Source organism: Drosophila pseudoobscura, chromosome 5 (genome assembly GCF_009870125.1).
Source record: "Drosophila pseudoobscura strain MV-25-SWS-2005 chromosome 5, UCI_Dpse_MV25, whole genome shotgun sequence".
NCBI classification, from domain to species: Eukaryota; Metazoa; Arthropoda; class Insecta; order Diptera; family Drosophilidae; genus Drosophila; species Drosophila pseudoobscura.
In genome coordinates this window covers 1,146,327-1,168,138 of record NC_046682.1, presented here as the reverse complement: position 1 = coordinate 1,168,138, position 21,812 = coordinate 1,146,327, and the positions used below count along the sequence as shown (strand labels likewise).

General features: G+C 39.6%; 1 protein-coding gene and 1 long non-coding RNA gene across 14 annotated transcripts; one reads left to right on the top strand and one right to left on the bottom strand.

The window, feature by feature from the left end:
* Positions 1–414: 414 nt before the first annotated feature.
* Positions 415–21,763, top strand: dati (zinc finger protein datilografo). Of its 12 annotated transcripts, XM_033381243.1 has the most exons (12): positions 415–592; positions 1,295–1,450; positions 4,467–6,339; positions 8,211–9,290; positions 12,176–12,277; positions 15,834–16,119; positions 18,454–18,638; positions 18,860–19,025; positions 19,088–19,429; positions 19,483–19,550; positions 20,013–20,630; positions 20,825–21,763. In XM_033381243.1, the coding sequence occupies exons 4-12, from the start codon at positions 8,370–8,372 to the stop codon at positions 21,413–21,415; spliced, it is 3,279 nt and encodes a 1,092-aa protein (XP_033237134.1). In that variant the 5' UTR covers positions 415–592; positions 1,295–1,450; positions 4,467–6,339; positions 8,211–8,369; the 3' UTR covers positions 21,416–21,763. The 12 variants fall into 12 exon arrangements, with proteins under 12 accessions (XP_033237134.1, XP_033237135.1, XP_033237138.1 ...); XM_033381244.1 differs by lacking the exon at positions 1,295–1,450; XM_033381247.1 differs by lacking the exons at positions 415–592; positions 1,295–1,450 and adding an exon at positions 3,952–4,277 and having other exon boundaries at positions 18,893–19,025.
* LOC26532858 (uncharacterized) lies at positions 16,342–18,416 on the bottom strand. Of its 2 annotated transcripts, none has more exons than XR_004469639.1 (2): positions 17,976–18,416; positions 16,342–17,914 (listed from the first exon to the last, which is right to left on the bottom strand). It is a non-coding gene; the product is annotated as an uncharacterized lncRNA (long non-coding RNA). The 2 variants fall into 2 exon arrangements; XR_004469640.1 differs by having other exon boundaries at positions 16,342–16,719.
* Positions 21,764–21,812: the final 49 nt, after the last annotated feature.

Below are 21,812 nucleotides of genomic sequence, written 5' to 3'. Positions count from 1 at the left end.
AGTAGGTAAAGCTTGCGCACCAATATAGAGGGTATGTTTGTGTGATGCGATTTTGGCAGACTTCTCAGTAAAATAACAACTATAGGTTTGCCGTAGCCTAGGCAATGCTATAGTTGTTATTTTACTCCTCTTCAAAGAGATATAACATAGGTACGATGTGGAATAACCATGAATGGGGTTTATTCGAGAGATGGAGACGGGCCTTTTCTTTTCTTGTTTTTTTTTTGCCTGCCCTGCCCCAAAAGGATGTCGCGGGAGCAGATGTGCACTTGCAGATACATAAATGCATATTTACGAGTCTGCTATACCCTCCCCCCATTCCATTCGCATCTGGGCTGTTGCTAAATTTATGTATTTCTTTTGTGTGTGCTTATTTTCGCAATCGCTCAATGGTGGGTCAGTGGCACACCATCTGCTTCTGACCGCAAATCGTGATCGCGACTGCCCGAAGCAACGGCAACGGCCACCGATCCGATGCCGCTACTCCACTTAGTTTCCCTTTAGTTGTAAATTGTAGTTTCAGTATGCCAAGTGTTTTCTCATTATCGTGCCAAGGCTGTCAGGAAGAGCAGAGGCAGAAGAAGAGGCAGAGGTAGTCCAGTTTCCCCATAATAACATGAAAGGGAAGGGGCAGCAACACCAAACAAAAGAATGCATGTGTTTATTCTACAATATAAATGAAGTGTGTTGTGTTGAGTGTAATAACGATGCATTAAATCAGAAAAAAAGACACTGAAAACCCTACTTTAGAAAAATTAATGATTGAAATAGCTCTCGATATGTACATAAGTCATCTTGCTTGCATTATTATTATTACATTGGCGCATCACATGCACGTAAGTATGCAGTTCTATAAAGGTATCTATTTGACATTTTGCCAATTTCAAATCCAGACGTATTCGACACATACTATTAAAGGAGGTATATATACTTGTGTATATTGACACTAACAATTCTAACAGAACAGAGCAATTGTATGTGCCTTATTATATAAATAATTATATTTGTACATATTTACAATATATATACTTTCGCATGTATCGTTTTATATAAGTTAAACACGACCAGACCAGACCAGATGTATGCAGATACATAGATATATGGCAGCATAAATGCATGTATTAGTTAAGCAGGAACGACCGCGACTATGTACAATTTACGTATGTGATGTATATATATATATATATATATATATATATACATGGCATGTACATAATTGTAATTCTGCTAAACCGATGATTGTGGTGTGTGTGAGTTCGTGAAGTTGAGCCTAAATGAAATCAAATATTCGCAGGAAATGTACAATGGAGCGGCAGATACGAGTATGGCAGGTGGTCCAGCAGCCCAGACGAGAAACTTCCACATAATTATGACCACTCAGTCATCAGTCGCGTCATTAGTGTCTACATACATATGTATATGTACATACTTGTGGCGTTTTGCCGCAAAGGTGGGTGCGGGTGAATCCGAATGGATCTTAGTAAATGCTTATAAAATTCCTATATTCTACGATGTGAATCCAGACCAGACTATCTCCAAGTATACTTAAAACGTAATATATAAAAATTAAAATTGTACCATATGAAGAAGAGAAGCGGACATACATAATTCGCCAACCGTTTCGCAAAAACGCATATGTACATATATAAGCTGTTAGAAATTAATAAATACATACATATGTATGAATATATGTACATGCTCCTCGCACGAATAAGTGAACTTTCAGAGCTACATTTTCTCATTGTTCATTTAGCAATTATTTATTCCCTATAAATTGTATTTGCAATTGACGCAACGCGGCCGTGAGGGTAAAATGAAGAGCGGTTTGGAACGGAATGTACGAGTAGTGATGTAGGGTGAAAGTGCGTCGCTGCTTTTCTCTCATCCAGCTTTATTCTGAAATAAATGCACATACGATACGATACGTAGTGCACATGTGTACATGATATTATTCGATAAGATATTCGCTGCTTCTGGCTTCTTTTAAAAAATGTATAGTACGTATTTCGACTGGAAGTTGCACGCAATCCGCCTACGAGCTATTTTTAGTTGAACATTTTATTAGAAAGAATGACTGGATTAAAATTGCAAGGCTATGGATTTAATGTACATAAGAAATTATTTATGTACCCTTACAGTTCAACGACCAGTAAAGTTAACGTTAATTTATTCAACTTTATCATTCTTTAAAGCTTTTGGGTTCATGGGGACTTTCTAGGAAATTAAAAGAGTTTGGAATAATAATTAATTCGAAAATACAGATCTTCTCACACATCTTAATTTAAGATTTTAAAATATTTTTTCTCCAATCCACACATGACCGATCAGCAATTATTCTTACACTATAAAATATTGTATCTCAAATTTTTCTTATGTATGAAATACTGTTGCAAAGTAAAGTGTGTCGCTTCTGTATAAAAAGGCTTCGAATCAAAAACAACCTGGGCGACTGTCGGCTCAAACTGATTTGCGATACTCTCACATTCCTCTAACCATATTCTGCCCAGGAGCTGCTTTTGAATTACATACTCATACTCGAACTGAAACTCCTACTCGTTCTTGCACTCGTACTTTTGGGGCGCATAGACCTGCTAATGTACTTAGTGGTATGTACTTAAATACAAATTTACATATACATATGTATGCAGGTTCACGTAAATAATTCTGGATTTCCATTCTAAGGGGGCAGCGCCTATTCGAATTAATATAAATTAATAAATGCACATTTTATGCAGATGTGGATGTGGATTTTTATGTTGATGCCCCTTTCTTCATTTCACAGTGCATACATACATATATAGAAATATTGATTATATAGCGTACGTAAGCTCCAGCATCGACTAAAGCATTGCCATAACACCCATGATTAATTTTTTTGTATGGCCAACTGTTTATATAGCACATAAGAAAATTTATTTCTTTGGTTAGGCTCCGCCTGCATGCTCTTCTTTGCATTTGAAACGCGACCTTGATAGCATAAGTTACTTTGAAAGAGTTAAGACATTAGTTCTGCTGTTCTGTTCGTAACATAGCTTAGGTCCATACGTTTAAGGAAAATCGATATAGTTCGACATGTTCTGGACACTCCATGGACGAAAATCAATGAAATGGCAGCAGTGGCAGCGTTGAACTCCATTATGTCTCTCGTGTGTGTGTCTATTTTGTGTACATACTTAGTATATCTATATGCACATGCTTATGTACATGCATCTAAGGGTTCGGATATGCTTATCGGATGTACATACATATAAATATATAGCAGAATGCATACATAAATGCATAAACATTTATGTGCATGCTACAGCGCCATGACGACGACCGGAAATGCATCCAGAGCGTATACACACACGCACACACACGCAAAAAGTGCAACACATAAACATGAGCCAGACAGAAAGAGTCAACAAAAGTGTGAGTCTGTGTGCGAGAGCGTGTGTGTGTGTGTGTGTGTGTGTGAGGGAGAGCGAGAGAGAGGCCTTGAAGTAGACATTAAATCGTGCACAAATTTGCATGCCATCGACCAGGACCAGAACCTGGACCTGACTGTGGGTGCAACATAGCAGAACAGAAGGCACTGCTGCAAAGGGGTGGGGCTCAGGAGGGTGGGCAGCGCGGGTCTACGTGGTGGTTGTTGCATTGGTCATTCCTGTTGCCGTCATATAAGGGATGTTACTGCAGAAAGTGCAGCGGGAGAGCTGAATGCAACCAAAAATTGCACTTGAGCCGCACTTTACCCGAGTGTGGGCGTGGGCGGTATAGGGGATGATGCAACGAAAATGCATGCGAAACGTGGTACGGGGCAGACGAATTGCGTACTATACATACAAGCACACACATGAGCCAACATGGCAAAGCAGGAGAAGTCTGTGCCTCGACAGCGACACCGACTGCGACGACGACTGCAGCTGGCATTGCAACTTGCAACTGCAACTGCATTTTGACGAGAGCGCCGGCGCTGGCATAGCATTCGCGATGGGTCCCAGGTCCAGTGAAAGGATCTGTATCCACATCCGCCGTTGCTGCTCCTGCTGCTGCTGCAGTCGCTTTTTGTTTATCGTACACAATTTTTATCTCATAATAAGCAAACCGCTGCTCCCCCCTGCCCTCTCCTAACCATCAATGCATCGTCGACGTTGCGCTGGGGCTGCGGCGATGATGGCAGATTTTTATTCTCAATTATTTTGGACGACGGCGCATTCACAAACGCAATATTCCATGGAGTAGAACAGCCGACTGCGGATCGTCCAGACCTCGCGGAGCATTTTTATTTCTCAAATGTGCATAACTTAGCTTTTAAACTTATATAAATACAATATGTGGATTGTGAAAAAAAAACTCGTATTAGAATAAAAAGAGTCGACCAACCATTTAAGTTCAAATTAATTGAATTTGTCGGGAATCGTTTATAAACCCTACCCTGATTTTCTTATCATATAAATGTTGACCTTTTTTCCATTTGATTTCAGATCATCATAATTTTAACAAAAACAATAGACCAAATACGTTTTTAAAACTAATACCTATAGCCACCATAGAAGTCAACGCTAACTTAACTCAAACCACCATTCAGTTTTAAAAGCAATAGAACGGATGCAGTTATACTCTTCTGATTTTTTTAGCAATACTCATTACAACAAAAGGGATTAACAACAACATCAACTCTAGACCTGATCAATTAAAACAACAACAACAAAAAGCAAGCATATAATACTTCAAACTTAAACTTCAACTCAAACATTCAAAAAACAATAAATAAACAAGAACCAGAATCAGATCGAACCGTTTAAAATCTAACAAAAATTTGAACATTCGGCAATCAAAACAACAGAAAAAAACAAAAAAAAAGAATAATTAACAACCAAAAAGTTGCGAAATTGAAATCAAAAGTACAAAACTATATAATGAAGGATGAATAGAGTTTAAAAAAAATTAAAAAATAAAATAAAAAAAAAATACACGTGAAAAGGAATCTTGAAGAATCATAAATTGAACTCTTTTCCAGCCTCACCTCACCAAGGATAACAGATTAAGAGATTTTTGAACAGGAGATGGGATGGGATGATAAGAGACTAGACTATTTACCAGGCCTAGTAAATAGATATAGAGAATTCGACTTGACTTGTAGATAAATCTTTAAAGTTGTATTATTACCAGGTATTGTAGAAGTAACTTACTATAGACTTGAAGTATATAGGGCTTGAACACATACCCTGAAAGAACCTACTAGACGGTACACTATCCAAAGCAACAAAATACGTTTTTTGAATGCCTACTCAAGACACACTGACACCGGAACAGACAGTTTGCAATATCACTTACCCTATAGCTAGCGTTTTCCACAAAAGCTAGACACAACCAACAACCATACCCACATAGACACCCACATATGTACATGTGTCCTCACTTTCTGTAAATAGAATTTGAATTTGAAAGAAAACCCATTAACATAAACCTTAGTATAAAACAAGATTACAGAAAAGTTTTTATAATATCTGGAGAGAGATTGATACATAAACTAATAATGAATGATGATTATACATACATAACGCAGTAGGAATCAACACTCACTAATCGATAGGAACTAAAACACAGACACGCCAACTACTTTCAGCACATAACCATAACATAACCCTTAAGTAACCCTTACCATATGTGTAGTATTAGTTACTTTCGTAAATCGAAGAAGACATCATTTATGGTACATAGTATATTACGAGTATAACATAACCCATTAATCGGCTGAATCGAATTGTTAGCTCTGTTTTAATTTAAAAAATATTCAGAGTGAACTTGAGGGCGGCAAGGGCAAGCTAGACAAGCCTAGAGTTTTGTATTATACTTAATTATATTTTTTATACCAACATATGCCTGAGGAGAGGAGAAAAGAAATATATATTTAAAAATTTGGGTGATATTTTTGGGCATACGAACAAAAAATAAGCAAAGTTATCGGGCAAGGCAACAAATTGTGATGTAAAATTTACGAAAAATCTAAAAAAACCAAAACTATCCAAGTCTAAACTAAATTGGAGCGAGCAATCAACGAGTTTGAACAAAAAACGGTCACTAGTAAACTACCATTACGAAGTTACGATATCGCGAAACCGCAACGTGTGCCTTATTCCGGCCTTATGTTCAAATAACTTTCAATAATGCATAACTAAATAAACCACATACATATACGGAAAAAAAAACTAAATTTAAGAATCAAGCGAAAATAGCTACACCAAGGGATACTATTTGAGTATCATCCGAATTATAGTCTCATTATATCTAATGGCTGGCGCTATAGCCATTTTGAAAAGGAACTGTAATGCATCAGGAATGTGAGTAGAACATGTAAGTTTTTGAATGAAAATCCAATATATGTATTTAGTAATTAAGAGCTAACAGTACTCGCCTTAAATGCTCGTAACGACTAGATTTGCTCTGTTCTTTTGGAGAAATTGTTTGAGAAGTATAAGTCAATGGTTTTCCCGGCTGATATCTTTGTAAGTCACATCGATCTATCTTTTGCAATGCAAGCCCTGATGGAGCCAAATACCAAGCACCCACGGCTTTGCTGCTTCCTTGCTGGCAGACTGACTTGCTTGTCTGCCCAACTAAGAGCAAGTTAAGAGAGCCTGGATGCCTGAAAACTTCTAAGCGCAGATGTGATGTTGGTGTTAGTGGACACGAAGACGAGGCGAAGATATTTTGCCGAAGATGTTAACGTTGAGGTCAAAAACGAAGACGTTTGGCTTACTTTGCATCGCCAACGAACTCTACTTCAGGCCGGGCCGACTCACGCTTTTGTGTACAAGTACAAGTTCTATTTCTAAGCGAGATGTGTCTGAACTGAACCCCAAGCAACAGCATATTTATACTTCGCCGAGGCGGCGACAAAATTAGTTTTTCAATGACTCGCGTGCCGCCAGGTTATCGGTAGTGTAGTTAACTGGGAACAACTTTATAGACGTGTCGGTGTCCGTTTCGTTTCTAATGACCGTAACCGTGGCCGTGCATACAAAAGTATACGAGTATATGTACATATGTATATTGGCTTTTAGATTGAAAAATAGCCGGTCCGTTCCCAGTTGCTGGAGTATGAGTATGTAATGGATCATCAAAGTTTAACAGTTGATTCTATTAAATCCAAGTGAAGTGCTCTTTTACCACAACATGATCAAATAATAAAAAAAGACGAAATATTTGCTTTCAAATAGAGTTTCAAAAAAGGCGATCTTCCTTTTTCACCAAGTGCCTCAAAGTGGGACTACTATATTCATATGTATATGTATAACACGCTTTTCAGCTGAAGCTACGAGTACATATGTACATAACATTCGATTATGTATTAGTTATAGCTCCACCAATTATTGCTTCTTCTTCTACCAATTTTGTAGCCTATGACACGTAAATGAGACTAGACAAACCGACAAACAGATGAGCTGTATGGATGAGCAGATGAGCTGGATAATAAATTCACTAAAAAACTAACCAAATTGAAAAGTTCTATCGTACATATTCGAAAATACGGGAATAAATTCAAATTGCGAGACCAAAATAAAGTGTTAACTTTTTGTTCTTTATTTTTGTACGAATTCAAAAATGTTTTGATGCATATATGTACATATGTACATATTTGTATGTCCGATTCTCGTACATATGCAAAGTTCCTTGGACGTCATAAAAGAAAAATTGGTTATGTATACTTTTGTAATGTCCCATCTAATGCGCATTACCCGACATCTTCTTTTGGTATGTACTATCTACCGTCGCAATACTGTTTTGTTTTGCAAACAGAACTTCAAAGCAAATTCGCTCTATCAGGGATACTTCAATACGAATCCCAGCTTTGGTACGCCTGTTGAATTCAAAAACCCGTTCAGAAGATTTAGTATAACAATAATATTTCAGAGCTCTTATTCACAAAATTGTCATATTTTTTTAATTTATATAAATTAGAATGAATAATGTGCATTTTTGGATATGAAGCAATGGCAGACTGTTGAAATAGGCTTAAAACTTCACTTCTTTCTCACTTTATACCTATTATTCGGGACTTAGTGTAAAAGTGGAATAAATTTTATATGACGCAAAATTAAGCTCCATAGCGTTGCATTGCCTTAATCTTAGTTTACTTTAATACGTTCGATTCAAAATAAGCCTACATACTTGTTTATAAATATTGCATAGTTTCGGATACATGTATTTGATTTTCTTTATAGGCAGTGATATTATATGAAATCGAGATGCTGTGGGCAACCGCAAACGAATCGCACTGGACTGACCAGTTCTAATCTTGGGAGTCCCAATCAAAGATCGGTCGGCAAAAAGATATTGATACAGAAAACAAGTATACAAATCTCCTGACCACCATCATCCTGATGTTCAAAATGGACGCCGCAGACTTCTGGCAGCAGGCCCGCGCACCATTCGGACTTCACTCGGCGCTTCATCAACACACTCCTCCGAACCAACAACAGCAGCAGCACCACCACCATCAGCATCAACATCACCATCAACAGCACCACCAGTCCCACCATCCAACAATATCGCAACAGCATGATCACCAGTTAACCCCCAGTGCCAATTCAGATGGCACGGCTGCCAGCAACAACAGCAATAGCAACAACCCGTCACTAAACACTAAAATCGAATCTAGCGGGCCTCAGCAACATCACCACCTTCTGCAACACCAGCACCATGAGCAGCCCTTTGGCCCCGATTCCTTTAGGGGTCAGCTCTCGGCGCCAGCCCCGCAGCTAAGTAATCATCACCTGCTGTTCAACGCCGCGGCTGCCGCTGCCGCCGCAGCTCACCTCAAGTCTACAGCCCTACAGAATAATATTTCGCCCCCGTCAGATCAGTCCAATATGCTCCGAAACTATGGCCATAATCCGTTAAATCCCGTCATCAAGCCTAAACAAGAGCTTGACCAACAGCCGCCGCGTCTTGATGAAAACCGCCAACAGCAAACGGAGCAGGCATACACTGGTGACTTTTACGACGCGGGTGACGCCCCAGGCTCCGGCACGGATGCCTCTGCAAGTGTTACCTGTACTAGTAGCGTCGGCGCTGATCAATTGCAATCCAATCAACAAACACAACAGCAGACTTCAGGAGGTCTTCAGCAACCGCAGCCACAACCCCACCGGCAGACACAGAGTCCAGGGCCTGGAACGGTAATGCTCAACAAACCGTTATCACAAGGTCAGCAGTCGCCGCAGCACTCAATAACGCCATCTGGTGGCAGCTCTACTCCTGAAATTAAATTCAACAACGACAAGATGGCCAACGAGATACAGGTAATACCTATAAAAATAATATTTGCATTTAAAATAAAGATCAAGAGCGTAGAGGCGCATAGCTTTTGCGATGTACATCCCCTTTAGGAAAGTCAGTAATCCCGCCTAACCTTTTTCCGCATAGATCTGTCCTATTTTAAGCAGCTTCAGCAGAAAAATATATAAAACATCGCCTATCCGGAATTGTATCCTATTTTAGAATTGATTTAATATTTTTCAAATTTCAACACTGTCGAATCGGATTTAATAATTTAATATTGGACTTCACCCACAAAATTTTTAAGTTCCCAGGGTCGAATGATGAAGTTGAGCCTGCTTTTAGCCAAGTCAGTTCGGATTACGTATGTAAGGTGCATGCTGCAATACTGTACGTAGCGTTATATATAATATATATATACATGTCATATGAAAAGAAAGAAAGATACTGAGGATGACTAAATATGAGCTATGTATGTCCTGTCTTGAAGAGTAGCACTTCTACTGATGTACGTACAAATGTACCATGAGTGGAGTGTGTATGAGTATATGTATGTATATACCTACTACGTGGACCAGTAGATTTCCTTATTGATGTCCTTGAAAGTTATTTTTCTTTTTTACTCTTACTTGAAAGTTTCAAAGTGAACGGCTTTGACCACCGATATATTGACGCATTCGTAGGGATGCGATGTGCGTTTTTGTATTGCACGACTACGAGCACGTACGAGTACTTTCCAGTGTCCAAAGAGCTCCTGATCCGAGCGTTCTCTTTTTCAAGGTCTAAGGTCTAACCTGACGTTCGAAACATTAAGAGAAACTCTCAAAATATCCCAACAGCAAACAATGGTTAGATATTATATTACCTTCTTACCCCTTTTTGGGAGGGAAATTAAAAAGCTCTCCTCTCTCGGTTGAACCCTGAACCGAAGGGGAAAATGTTCGTGGCGTTCTTGGCGTTTAAATGATATTAACAGCCCGTTTCTTGCACCGCTTGAGACTTGTTCCATTTCTGGGCATCTGTACAAGTAGACCAGACCAGACCAAACCCCTCTCTATGTAATATTTCGACTAGTCTGGGTAAAGGGGATGGAAATTGGAAAAGGGGTTGAGCAGGGAAGGGAAGGAGTGATATAGTAGGAACGAGAGCAAAAGAGAGAGATAGATAGTGAGAAAAAGAGCAAAAGAAAAAGGGAAAGGGAGAGAGAGCGAGAATATGTATATTCTTATCGTTTGCTTAGTTTTTTGCGCTGTGCTTTTTCTTGAAGTAACCCCATTCGTGAGTGTTCGTTTGCGTTCTATGAACATTCGCAATTTCTCCTCCTTTATCTGCGTGAGTGTGTGTGTGAATCCCTAACTGCTTTCAGTTATAACTTATGATGAGGGGTTGGAATGGGAATGGGGCGCAGTTTAGTATTATACTACACACACACACTGCCCGTTTCGTTGTTCCTACGCCAGACGCTTCGTTTTTTTTTCGTTTGCTTTTCTTGCCTTGTCTTTTCCCCATTCTATGCGTTCAGAAAGAGAGAGCGACAGAGTTTATTCTCATTCTTGGGGAGCTTTTTTTGGGTCCGGTCTGTCTTTTTTTCATTATAACTTTACTCGCGCAGCGCATATTTTCTTCAAGAAAACAATAATAGCGTAGAGCACTAGTTGTATAGGAACAGAGAAAGAGACGCAGAATTAGGAGCTGACGTCGACGACAGCGTCGACGGCGCGATACTATAAGAAGAAGACACTGGTATGGGCACAGTGTCCCGTTTGTGGATGATAAGCGCAGCGTCTCTACACCGCCAAGGACTACACTACCGACTACCGGCAGAAGTTCAAAGGACATCGGACCGTAAGGTTGTGTGACTCCGCGTTTCTAACTTCAATAAATCCGTTCGCCAAAGTTGTTGTGGTCGCGATAAACTGTAAATTTGATTGACAACAACGCTATGAACTACAAAATAAAAATACCGACCCCGAAAAATTAAAACAATAAAGTGGCGACAAGTACAACAGAAGTTCTGACTTCACTTTAATAGTCTTTCAGTGCATTGATTCATATGCATATGAGTGAATATTGTTGTGCTGGATGGATTTGCCTTCGGATGTTTAATTCATAGCACCAATCTTATCCAGTCCAGTGCAGTCTACGTCTACCTAACCTTACCAGATTCCATTGTGTAGATAACCAAGCCAGTTAAGCCAAACCCACACCAATCCGACAACTAACATAGAAAAACGTGCGCGATTCAAAAATCAAACAAAAACCAACAAAATTAAGAATTAACAGAGAGCTGTGTTGTATTCGTTCCGTTTTGTTTCGTTTTACGATCGGCTGTCTAGATCGGTCTGATAGTTTACACAATGACACTTGACTATGAAGAGGAGCACGATGTAATTTTTAATTTTCAATTGAAACCTAACTTTTCAAAATTGTACATAAAACCTGCACGATTTCTTTTCGTTGGCGATTGGAAGTTTTATTTATTTAGCTTTTAAAGCTTTATATTATTTAGTTTAAGCTACCTTTCATAGACAATAGGTTTTTTAATTTGACTTAATTTTACAAATTTAATTAAAAATGCCATTCTCAAATGCTCAGCTTGCCAATTCGGAGAAAGATATGTTTATTTAAATATATATATATTATATATAAATTTATATTGTTTATCCCATTATTGGCATGCAGATACATATGTACATATGTATGTGTATAAATAAATCCGAGTCCGAGTCTCATACTTTTGAAAACGTATTTTATTTATTTTTTGTCCTTTATCAAATTAAAACGAAAAGATAAACATTTCCTTACATGAACATATGTGTGTACTTATTTATGTACATAAACCAATATACATATGAACATACTATTTACATTTATTTATAGTTTTTTTTAACTTTTTATACCGTTGCAGCTTCAGCTATCCCGGTCGAGTAGCGCAGCCGCGATCAGTGAACGCACCCTTGAAGAATGTTGGTCAACCCTGCAACGAGTGAGTTGGCATCTGTTCCGTTGTGTATAGTACTCTTCCTCGTCAAAGACACGAACACACAGCAATTGTACCACCACAACACCAACAAAACACTTTTCAGATTAGAACACATTCTGGCACATACACACACACATTAACATTAGCAAAACTTAGCTCGAAGTAAGAATCGCTGATCTGGACCATTTAGAAGAAGTACTCGTACTAGTACCGTTTTTCTAATTCTGATATGCTTCAATAATGAACAATGAACATATTAATGTAATGTAATCTTACATTAACGTGAGAGATATATTCCTAAGTTTTTTATGATTATTAGTTTATATTCTAGCCTAAGTTTTACCCGTCTCTATAAAAACTGGCCACAAAACAGTAGCCGCTTATACTTAAATTTGTAGCAATAAACTTTTTATTTCTTGACAATATTGCAATGTTTTACTTTATTTTACATCCAATTGGTTTCATTTTAATTTCTTATTGTACTTTGATGATATAGGCGCCGCTCACATTGTCCCATCGTTTGTTGACTGATTTATTGGATTACTAACCTTACTGAAGTGAACAGTAATTCTGTTGCTGTATGAGCTCTGTAGATATTCACTTAGGATGGTTGGCGATCATTTCTATTTTTCGGATAAGTCACTTGTCAAGGAAACTTAGCGTCCCAACTCAAATATTCCCATTTTAATCGAATACAAAATCAAAGAAAAGAATTTAATTTTTTATTTCTATATTATATTTCCCCTTGCTTATAAAGAGTAATGTTAAAAAAAATAGAGAGGAAAAAAGGGCTGTAGATTGGTACATTACATATTGTATAAACATATTTATGTACATACATATTTATATGTTGTGTACGTATTTATGTTCATATCCAAATCAATCGATGATGAACTCTACATCTTCTTGTTCGGCGAAAATAATTTGAATAAATGTGAATGAAAAATTGTATTTCACAAAATAGTAAAAAGAACTAAGAAATGTAGCTACATAAATAGTTTTAGAACAATTTTTGTACTGAACTTGTTAGAGGTTTATGAAAGAAAAGTTTCTAGAGGAATATTTTTCCGTTCGAAGACGCATATGGCTTTAGCAAGAATCTCCTGAATACAAATTTACCACATGTTACATTATTTACGTGACCTTGAGATACTGTGATATTTCAAAGCTGTGAATGGAAAATCGGTACATTTTCAAGGGTGTCAGTTAGCTATTTATATGAATAAATGCATGTTACCCATCTACATACATATATAGTTAAGGCAAAAGGCCTTCATTTTGTAACGTCCCCAAATGCCGAATCAATTTATTTTATTATAGAACTGCTACGCATATGTATGTACATACTGCCCCGACACAACACCGATATAATCACCCCACACATTTTTTGCAACCATTTTATTCCATACACCTTAGGCCACAGGCCTCACAGTGGTTACCGCCTCCTGCTACCCCTAAGCTATAGGGAATGATGGTATAGGCTTGTAAATGCATGCATACTACCCCTGATAGTAGGTCCATCCCTTTAGATTGGGGTCGAAGACTTGAATTTATAAAAAAATGTGGACATTAAAAACGAATTCGAAATTCGGAAAGGACTTCACATTTAAGGAATGAAAGTAGATAATTGTTTTTAAAAGTATAAACTTAGCCTTACCAGACGTATCCACTTACATATGTACAAGCATACATATTTACATACTAGTATACTAGTACACTCGACTCATTCTCTTTGTCGGGAGAGAGAAAAAAACCTTCCAGCAAGCTCTTATACTCGCAGTCAGTTTAGTTATTGAAAGATTTTTTGTTAGTTTTTTTAACTTTCACAGACTGAGTATGTCTGTACATACATATGTACTTGCTCCATCACCTCGAATACAGGTTCGTTTTCGTGAGAATTTTTTGTGTATATTCACATAAATTGTGTGTATGTACATACATATATACACAATCTATTCGCTATTTTCCTTTATTCTCATCTTCTGGCTCGCGTCCATCTCATACTCATACTATTCCAAGCGCACACAGAGGCCGAGGACCCACACAGAAACGCCCCGCCATGCCGTGCTGGACCTGTTCTTCTATCGCACTCGCCGTTTATTATCGCAAGCAATCTCATTTGCCGGCGATTCGCAAACTGCTGTTGGCTGGTTCTGGACACAGCAGAGTCCTGTAGAGTTCGTTCGCCATTTTTATGCGATTCAAAGACGAACGAAGCGAAGGGGCAAAGACGCCTGTAGTTGTGTCCGCCTCTATCTGTTCCTGTGCATGTACGACTACTCACCAGAGCCAAATGAATAAAAAGTGCAGTCTGTCTCGGCCAAAAACGAGTGGTTGTGGCGAAACGACGGAGGTTGTTACCGCCGTTACCAGTGAAAACAAAACATCGGCCACTTGGCCAACCAACCAGAGAACGCCGTATGAAAGCAGCCTCGCCTCGTCCTCGCTCTTGCACTTCTCCTACTTACCTTACCTCTCTGGAGAACAAGGGCCGCTATCGGTATCGGACTCGGTATCGTTCTCCGCTTGGTCTTGAAAAGGGGGGAAGGGGAAGCCAACACAATAGTCTGTGCTCTATATGTACGAATATTAGTCCCAGCTACCATTATCCTGATCGATTACTAATGATCTAATGTATGTATGTTCATAATTTTTGTATACTTTTTTTTGGGCACTTGCAGTTTTATTATAGCTTTGCAGATATGGTTCTGGCCAGAGGCGGAGGCAGCATAGCACAAATAACCCGAGACGTCTGTTTCCATTCAAAATAGTCCCCCTTATATGGAATCTATCCGATTGAAGTTTTAAGCAAGCTGTTTATATCGTGAGCTCGGGAAATAAAAAATCTTTATTTTGAAATATAATTCAACTACTTGATAATAAAAACCAAGCTTTATTATTAACTTAAATACTTGATTTGATCCGACATACGAGATAGAGAGCAACTAAATTTTCTGCCCGAAGCTAAAAATTCTTTCTTGTTTTATTTACTTTTGGATTTTTTTGGCCCCAATAAAAATTTGTTAAAAATCAGCAATTATGGCGGCCTCGCAAGGCGAGCAGCACCGATGACCATTGATAGCATTGTTTATTTACCTTTAATAGCTTCAGTTTCTTTTCTGTATTCTCGATTTTGAACAAAAAGGTCAACTTTTGCTGACATGTTTTTAACTTGTATAACATGCAACGATACACATTTTTATAAAAATCGCTTTTTAAAAAAACATATACTGCACGGGCACACAAAATGATAAATTTTACTCGAAATAATCTATAAATGGAACCGGCAGAGACCGCCGCGGAGACAGTTTGCACATGGAGGTAGGGACTAAATGTTGCAATCTAATCTACTCATAGCCCATAACCTTGCCTACTCACTGAGATATACAATACAACATACAATACATACTAAATATACTCGTACCTACATACAATGTGCATAAAACAGGAACAAGTTTGAGATCTAATGAATTAAGGGACCTACTCTGCTAAGGCAGGCAGGGGCTGGCTGGGAAGTGAAAAGCCTCCTGGCGTTTATTTTCAACTCACTAGCACTGTTTCAACGTGTTACTTGCATTTTCAGCTTTTTATGCACAAAAGCGCTATGCAGCAAATACAACAACAAATTCCTCGCGTTGGACTGGCGACGCACGGAGTTACCGGCACGCCTAGCTTGGGTGGCAATGCTACACCCGGAACGGACACCAAGCCACATCAGTGCCAACAGTGCATGAAGAGTTTTTCCAGCAATCACCAGCTCGTGCAGCACATTCGTGTCCACACTGGAGAAAAGCCGTACAAATGCTCTTACTGTGATCGTAGATTTAAGCAGCTGTCCCATGTCCAACAGCACACGCGCTTGCACACAGGTAAGTTTGACATATGTATGTATAGTATGTGTGTATGTACATATGTTCAAGTCGTAAAAAAAAGGACAAGTAAGGAATCATCGTAGTGAACACAAAATCGTAAAGCCGTTTTTTTGTTTTCATCTATTGCATTCCATCCCATCCAATCCCATACTTTTTTATATCACAATTTATTCTTTTTCTTATTATGTGCTTATTTTTTGTTGATCTTCTTCATTCTAATTGTAATTACAAAGCTGATGAAAAATGCTTAGTGCTCGTTCTTGATTAATTAAATCCGGCCGCCAGCCCCACTCCGAGCCCCAGACTCATAATTTCATCGGCACTCAGTCGTCTACTGCTACTGCCATGGGTCACTGTCACTGTCTCCCTCTCACCACTCAGCGTTGGCGCTGTCCCTATCTTATGGACTTGCAAGTTCGTACTCGTATTCGTATCCGTGTATCCTGCGTTCGGCAAATATTTTTTAAAGCTGGCAGCACCCATTTCCAAATGCAAATGCAAATGCCAATGACAAAGATAATTAAATAAACTTTGAGTGCTTTTCGAGGCAGCGCCCGCGCCCGTGCCTGAATCCAGCCCGTTTGTGACGGAAGACAGCTGCAAAGAATGAATAGGATAGGTCTATGAATATGAGTTCATGCCAGGTCGCGGCGATACAACAACTGAAATTATTCAACGTCATTAGCTGCATTCAATGTCATTTGATAGACCCAGACCCTGAGCCATTCAAGTTCCACCGTCTTCCGTTCTGTTCGACCAAATTATATCACACCTGATTGCAACTTTACAATTGCCTTCTGTTTTTTTTTTTTGTATTTTTCGCATCTTTTTTATATTTTGTTTTGTGTAAAAATACTGTAAAAGAAATCAAATACGCTTTAATTATAAACCAGTTTGCGCCCTTCCACGATAACGGCGGCATAGCGACAGAGGCAGGGAACGGAACTCGGCTACGGCTACGGCAACGTCAACCTCTGCTATGATGTCGTATTTTACCTCTTTATAGACGACGGTTGCCGGTTGCCTGCCTGCGCCGCTGTGTTGGTCCTGGGGTAATTAGACAATAGTGTCTCAGGCGGTTTCTTTAAAGTTAAGCAGGCGCAAAGGAAAAACATCATTGCTAACAACCGCGACATATAATGGAAAGCGAGCCATAAAGTGGTGCAAGCTAGTCAACTTTACTGTTACTCCATCGCATATTTAAAGGCGTTTAAAGTGACAGGTCAAATGAAGTGGCGCTAAGGCAGCGACTACGTGCCGCAAGGTGTGAACACTGCTGCAATTTCCAGTCTCTTTGCCGGTGGCTTTACTCTGAGGAGTTTGGGTCTGCTATGTCTGACGGTGTCTCGACGGTGACCGCATCTTCATCTACACGACTGCACTTTGTAACTATTTATTTGTGTTTAATGCCACTGGAAAGCAAAGTGACTCTAAGTAGCTTAAACGTTTTAGACTTCAGGTTCTCCGTCGCCTGTCGTTGCCCCTGTCGCTGACCTCCACTTTTCATTTAATTGCGCGTTCAAATGAAATTAAATTTGCTTTAAATCTAAAATGCGTAATTTCCGGAGAACTGCAACTTTTAAAAAGCTTCCCAGTTGCACTGACTCGGTTGGGAACCAAAGGGATTTTCCTCACGGTCTAGACGTCAGTTTCGAGAACTTGCTGTTTAATCTCGTTAAAATGAAGTCAATCAGTCAATTACGCGCCTTTAGCTATTTTGGCGACGTCTTCGGGCAGTATCACATTAAGGCCACACATTTTTTTTACCTAAAATATCCTTTTCCTTCTTAGACTGTGCGGGTGGGGGATGTTTGGGGTACACTTTTTGGATTATTTTTAGTAATTATAATTACTCGTGAGTATCTGGATTGTTACTTGAATAATATACATGCATAAATATGTACATATGTACATACATATATACTGGTATGGTTATGATGATTTCCTGACTACTTCTAGTTCTTCTTTAGTTTTACGGGCGTCATCTAGCTTCTGAACGTAAATGTTTGATAAATCTCGTTTCATCGACAGTATTTGCTTTAATAATTCGAGCATTACCAATATTATTATATAGCTAATGTGCCTTTGTAGAATGACGATTTGCATATTTAATGATTCACAAATATATTATTGCGTTTCGACGATTCTTATTCCGGATTGAGGAACAGAGACAGAGACTTTTTTTCTACTATTTAGGCTTTAATTTCGAAAAAATGTATGTGTTGCTCCAAACAAATCTGAGCACGGACTAACCATTTCCAGTCAATCCGGCATGACATCACAAAAGCCAGCCTACTTAATCTGCTCATTCGTTACCATATAACATTGCAGGAGAACGCCCTTACAAGTGCCACCTGCCCGACTGTGGGCGAGCCTTCATACAGCTCTCCAATCTGCAGCAACATCTCCGAAATCATGACGCCCAAGTGGAGCGAGCCAAGAATCGTCCATTTCACTGTAATATTTGTGGAAAGGGATTCGCCACTGAGTCCAGTCTGCGGACGCACACATCCAAAGTGAGTTCTGATCCAATAATGCAATAGTAAAGATTGACCCAATCACAACTACAACAATAACTACATTTTTCACTCTCATTTACGGTGTCGTCCGTGTGGCATTCTATTACTTTCTACCTTTCGACATCGGCATCGCTATCGATCTCATATGTCCTTTTAATATGCACGTGTCAAACATCATCACAACCAACAAATCAACAAATGCCGCATATTACTGACAGGAGCTACAGCTGCATCTTGGTGTCTTGCAGCAGCATGCGGCACTCATCGGTGGTCCCAATGCAACATCCTGCCCGGTATGCCATAAGCTCTTTCTTGGTACCGAAGCACTCATGGACCATATGAAACACGTCCATGAAGAAAAGAGCCCACCTTCAAGTGGAACAGGTGAGATCAGAGGAGAGTTTTAATAGTTGTAATATAAGTTCCTAAACACCCAATACCCGCAGCTGCAACCCACTTTAGTGAGATCATCAATTGTGCGAGTGGCAACGGAAATGACAATGTATCTGGGGGCGGGCCAATACCAATTGGCTCACAATGTACATCCGAATCCACCTGTGCAAGGATACCTACACATCCCCCAACTGGGAGTGGACCAAACCTCAGCGACAGCTACCTGGGAAAAAGAAGAACTGCCAATCATCCATGTCCAGTCTGTGGCAAGCATTACGTCAACGAAGGATCTCTGCGAAAGCATCTGGCTTGTCACGCCGAGACCTCCCAGCTCCCAAATAGCCTCCGCATGTGGCCCTGTAGTGTGTGCCAGGCTGTTTTCACACATGAAAATGGTATTAAAAAAAATGGTTTCGCGGCATTTTAATCATATTTCAACCTCCCACAGGCCTGCTTACCCATATGGAGTCGATGCGTATGGATCCTAAGCACCAGTTCGCGGCTCAATACGTCTTGGTATGCTACGAATAATAAACAAATTAAAGCCTGAAATTTAAACTACTGATAATTCTGATACTGATTTTTGGGCCACTGCTTCTATGCTTCTATAAAAAATTCCGATCGATTCCCTACACTATTAAGCAAATTTACCTCATCTTAGGAAACCCAGTTTTTAACAGTCGATATTAGGTCCACCCCAAACGTAAGAAACAAAGAAACGGTCTCCTGTATTTATTGACTCGTCCAAATAAAAACAAAATCGGACAACTAGGAGTGTCGATCAAAAAACAAGTCTTTGTGTGGAAATCAATTCTGTTTGCGAAGATACTCCAACCAAACTTTCGAAATTTAATTTAATTTAATTTAACAGCAAATTCAGTCTTGTGGTTCTTTAAAGCCAAGTACAATTAAGTACAATTTTGAAAGGTTTATTCGTAAATTAATAACATATTTCTATATATAACACTTATACTTTAGTCCCGAGCGGCAGCAGAGCAACGAGAGCGAGAGAGCATACTAGCGGCCACTATAGCTGCCGGCAGTGGTGCTGCCAGTGGAATCGGAGTTGGAGAGGCGAGAAATGTGCTGCCTATGGGTGTGACAAACTCAGGGGGATCCAACTCAAAGTGCCCGTCACCATCAGCAAACTCGGAATGTTCGTCGAACGGGCGGCTTTCATCGTCATCAACTTCCGATCAAGATCAAGAACATGATCACGATCACGGCCTAAGTGAAACTGAGAACAGTAGCCACAACAATATTAGCAACACCAATAACAACACCCTGTGCGCGAATAACAACAGCTGCAATTCCAGCAAAATGAACGAGCTGCGTCTTCCAAATTCGAGTCAATACAATATGGATACCGGGCTGCACGTTGCCAATCGAATGTCACTAATGGCAGCAGCAGCCGCAGCTGTAGCAGCATCCCGACCACCACAGGATGGGATTGACTGTTCGAATGTTCCCAGTGCGGCCGTCCAAGCTGCTGTGGTTAATCTTGCCGCTGCTATGCGTATGAACAATCCCAACAATGGTTCTACTGCACTTGTAAGCCACTCCGCGCATCCCCATTCCATCCAGCACCAACAGCATGTAAGAGATGGTAACTGAAATAAGAGATTAACGAAGCTGGCATGCCATTGCAGTCATTGCATACGAGTAGTCGAAATGTGAAAATCAAGTATTAAAATCTTAAAATTGTGACTTTCGCTCATCTCTTTTTTCAGTAAGTGTTGCCTGATTTGTTTTATAAATACTAATCGTAATTGTTTTGGCCCAATTCACAGCTCGGCGAACATCCTTTACCCCACCATCAGCACCCTCATAATCTTCAGCAACAGCAGACACCACAGCACCATCAACAGCAGTTGTCACATTTGTTAGGGCACGGGCACTCTCACGGGAACAATTCCCGCCGTTCGCCGAACATAAATGTGCCGAGCTTGCAGATGCAAAACGAGTCATCAGCTAACGCGTCGTCCGTTGCGATGAACATGAACGTTAACATGATGCGTGGCTCCATAGAACCAGACTCAACACTAGGAGGAATGAATCCGATAGAGGCCCTCCATCATCAGCAACAACATCATCACCAGGCGTCAACTTATTCACAGCACGCAGTGGCTCCTAGTACTCAGCAAGCCCATTCACAACACAGTCACCACCATCCAGAAACCGCTCTTCGCATGCACCAGCAGGCCGAAGCAATTCTGCGCTCCCATGAGGTGGCATTTCGTTTGGCTGCCAGTACCGGCGTCAAAAGCGAATCAGAACAGCAACAGTCAATTGGTGGCAATGGCAATGTCAGTGCTAACAGTAACGAACAGCATCGATTCCCGACACATCAGCAAGAGCAACAAGTACCGTCGAGCTCATGAAGCTTGGCGGTGATTGAGCCCAGTAGGATAGGTACAGATAGAAATACAGAATCAAGTACAACGATTTCGTAATTGCGTCGATTGCAGCAGTTAAAATAGAATTAAATATATATATATATATATATATATGTGCAAACTTCTATGAATATACTATATACTATAAATGAGGTACATATTTCCATATGTAAATGCGATTACGTTTGTATGTACTTACAACAGTGCCCGTAAGTCAGTGTGCAATATTATATGGATCGTCACTTATCGGAAACAGATTAGAAATCATGTAAAAAATCCTTTGTGTTATGTTTACGTTTATAAGATTAAAGAAATAAATCACTTGTAGATGGATTTGCTTGGGTCCGCGGGAGGTCAGAATCGGATCTCCTATATATGTATG

What these genes read in the sequence shown, in the direction of transcription:
- dati (XM_033381244.1), top strand. Translation starts at nt 8,370, where the DNA reads ATGTTCAAAATGGACGCCGCAGACTTCTGGCAGCAGGCCCGCGCACCA. An exon ending in CCCACCTTCAAGTGGAACAG is followed by an intron (nt 19,026 to 19,087) that starts GTGAGATCAGAG and finishes CAATACCCGCAG; the next exon opens with CTGCAACCCACTTTAGTGAG. An exon ending in TGTTTTCACACATGAAAATG is followed by an intron (nt 19,430 to 19,482) that starts GTATTAAAAAAA and finishes AACCTCCCACAG; the next exon opens with GCCTGCTTACCCATATGGAG.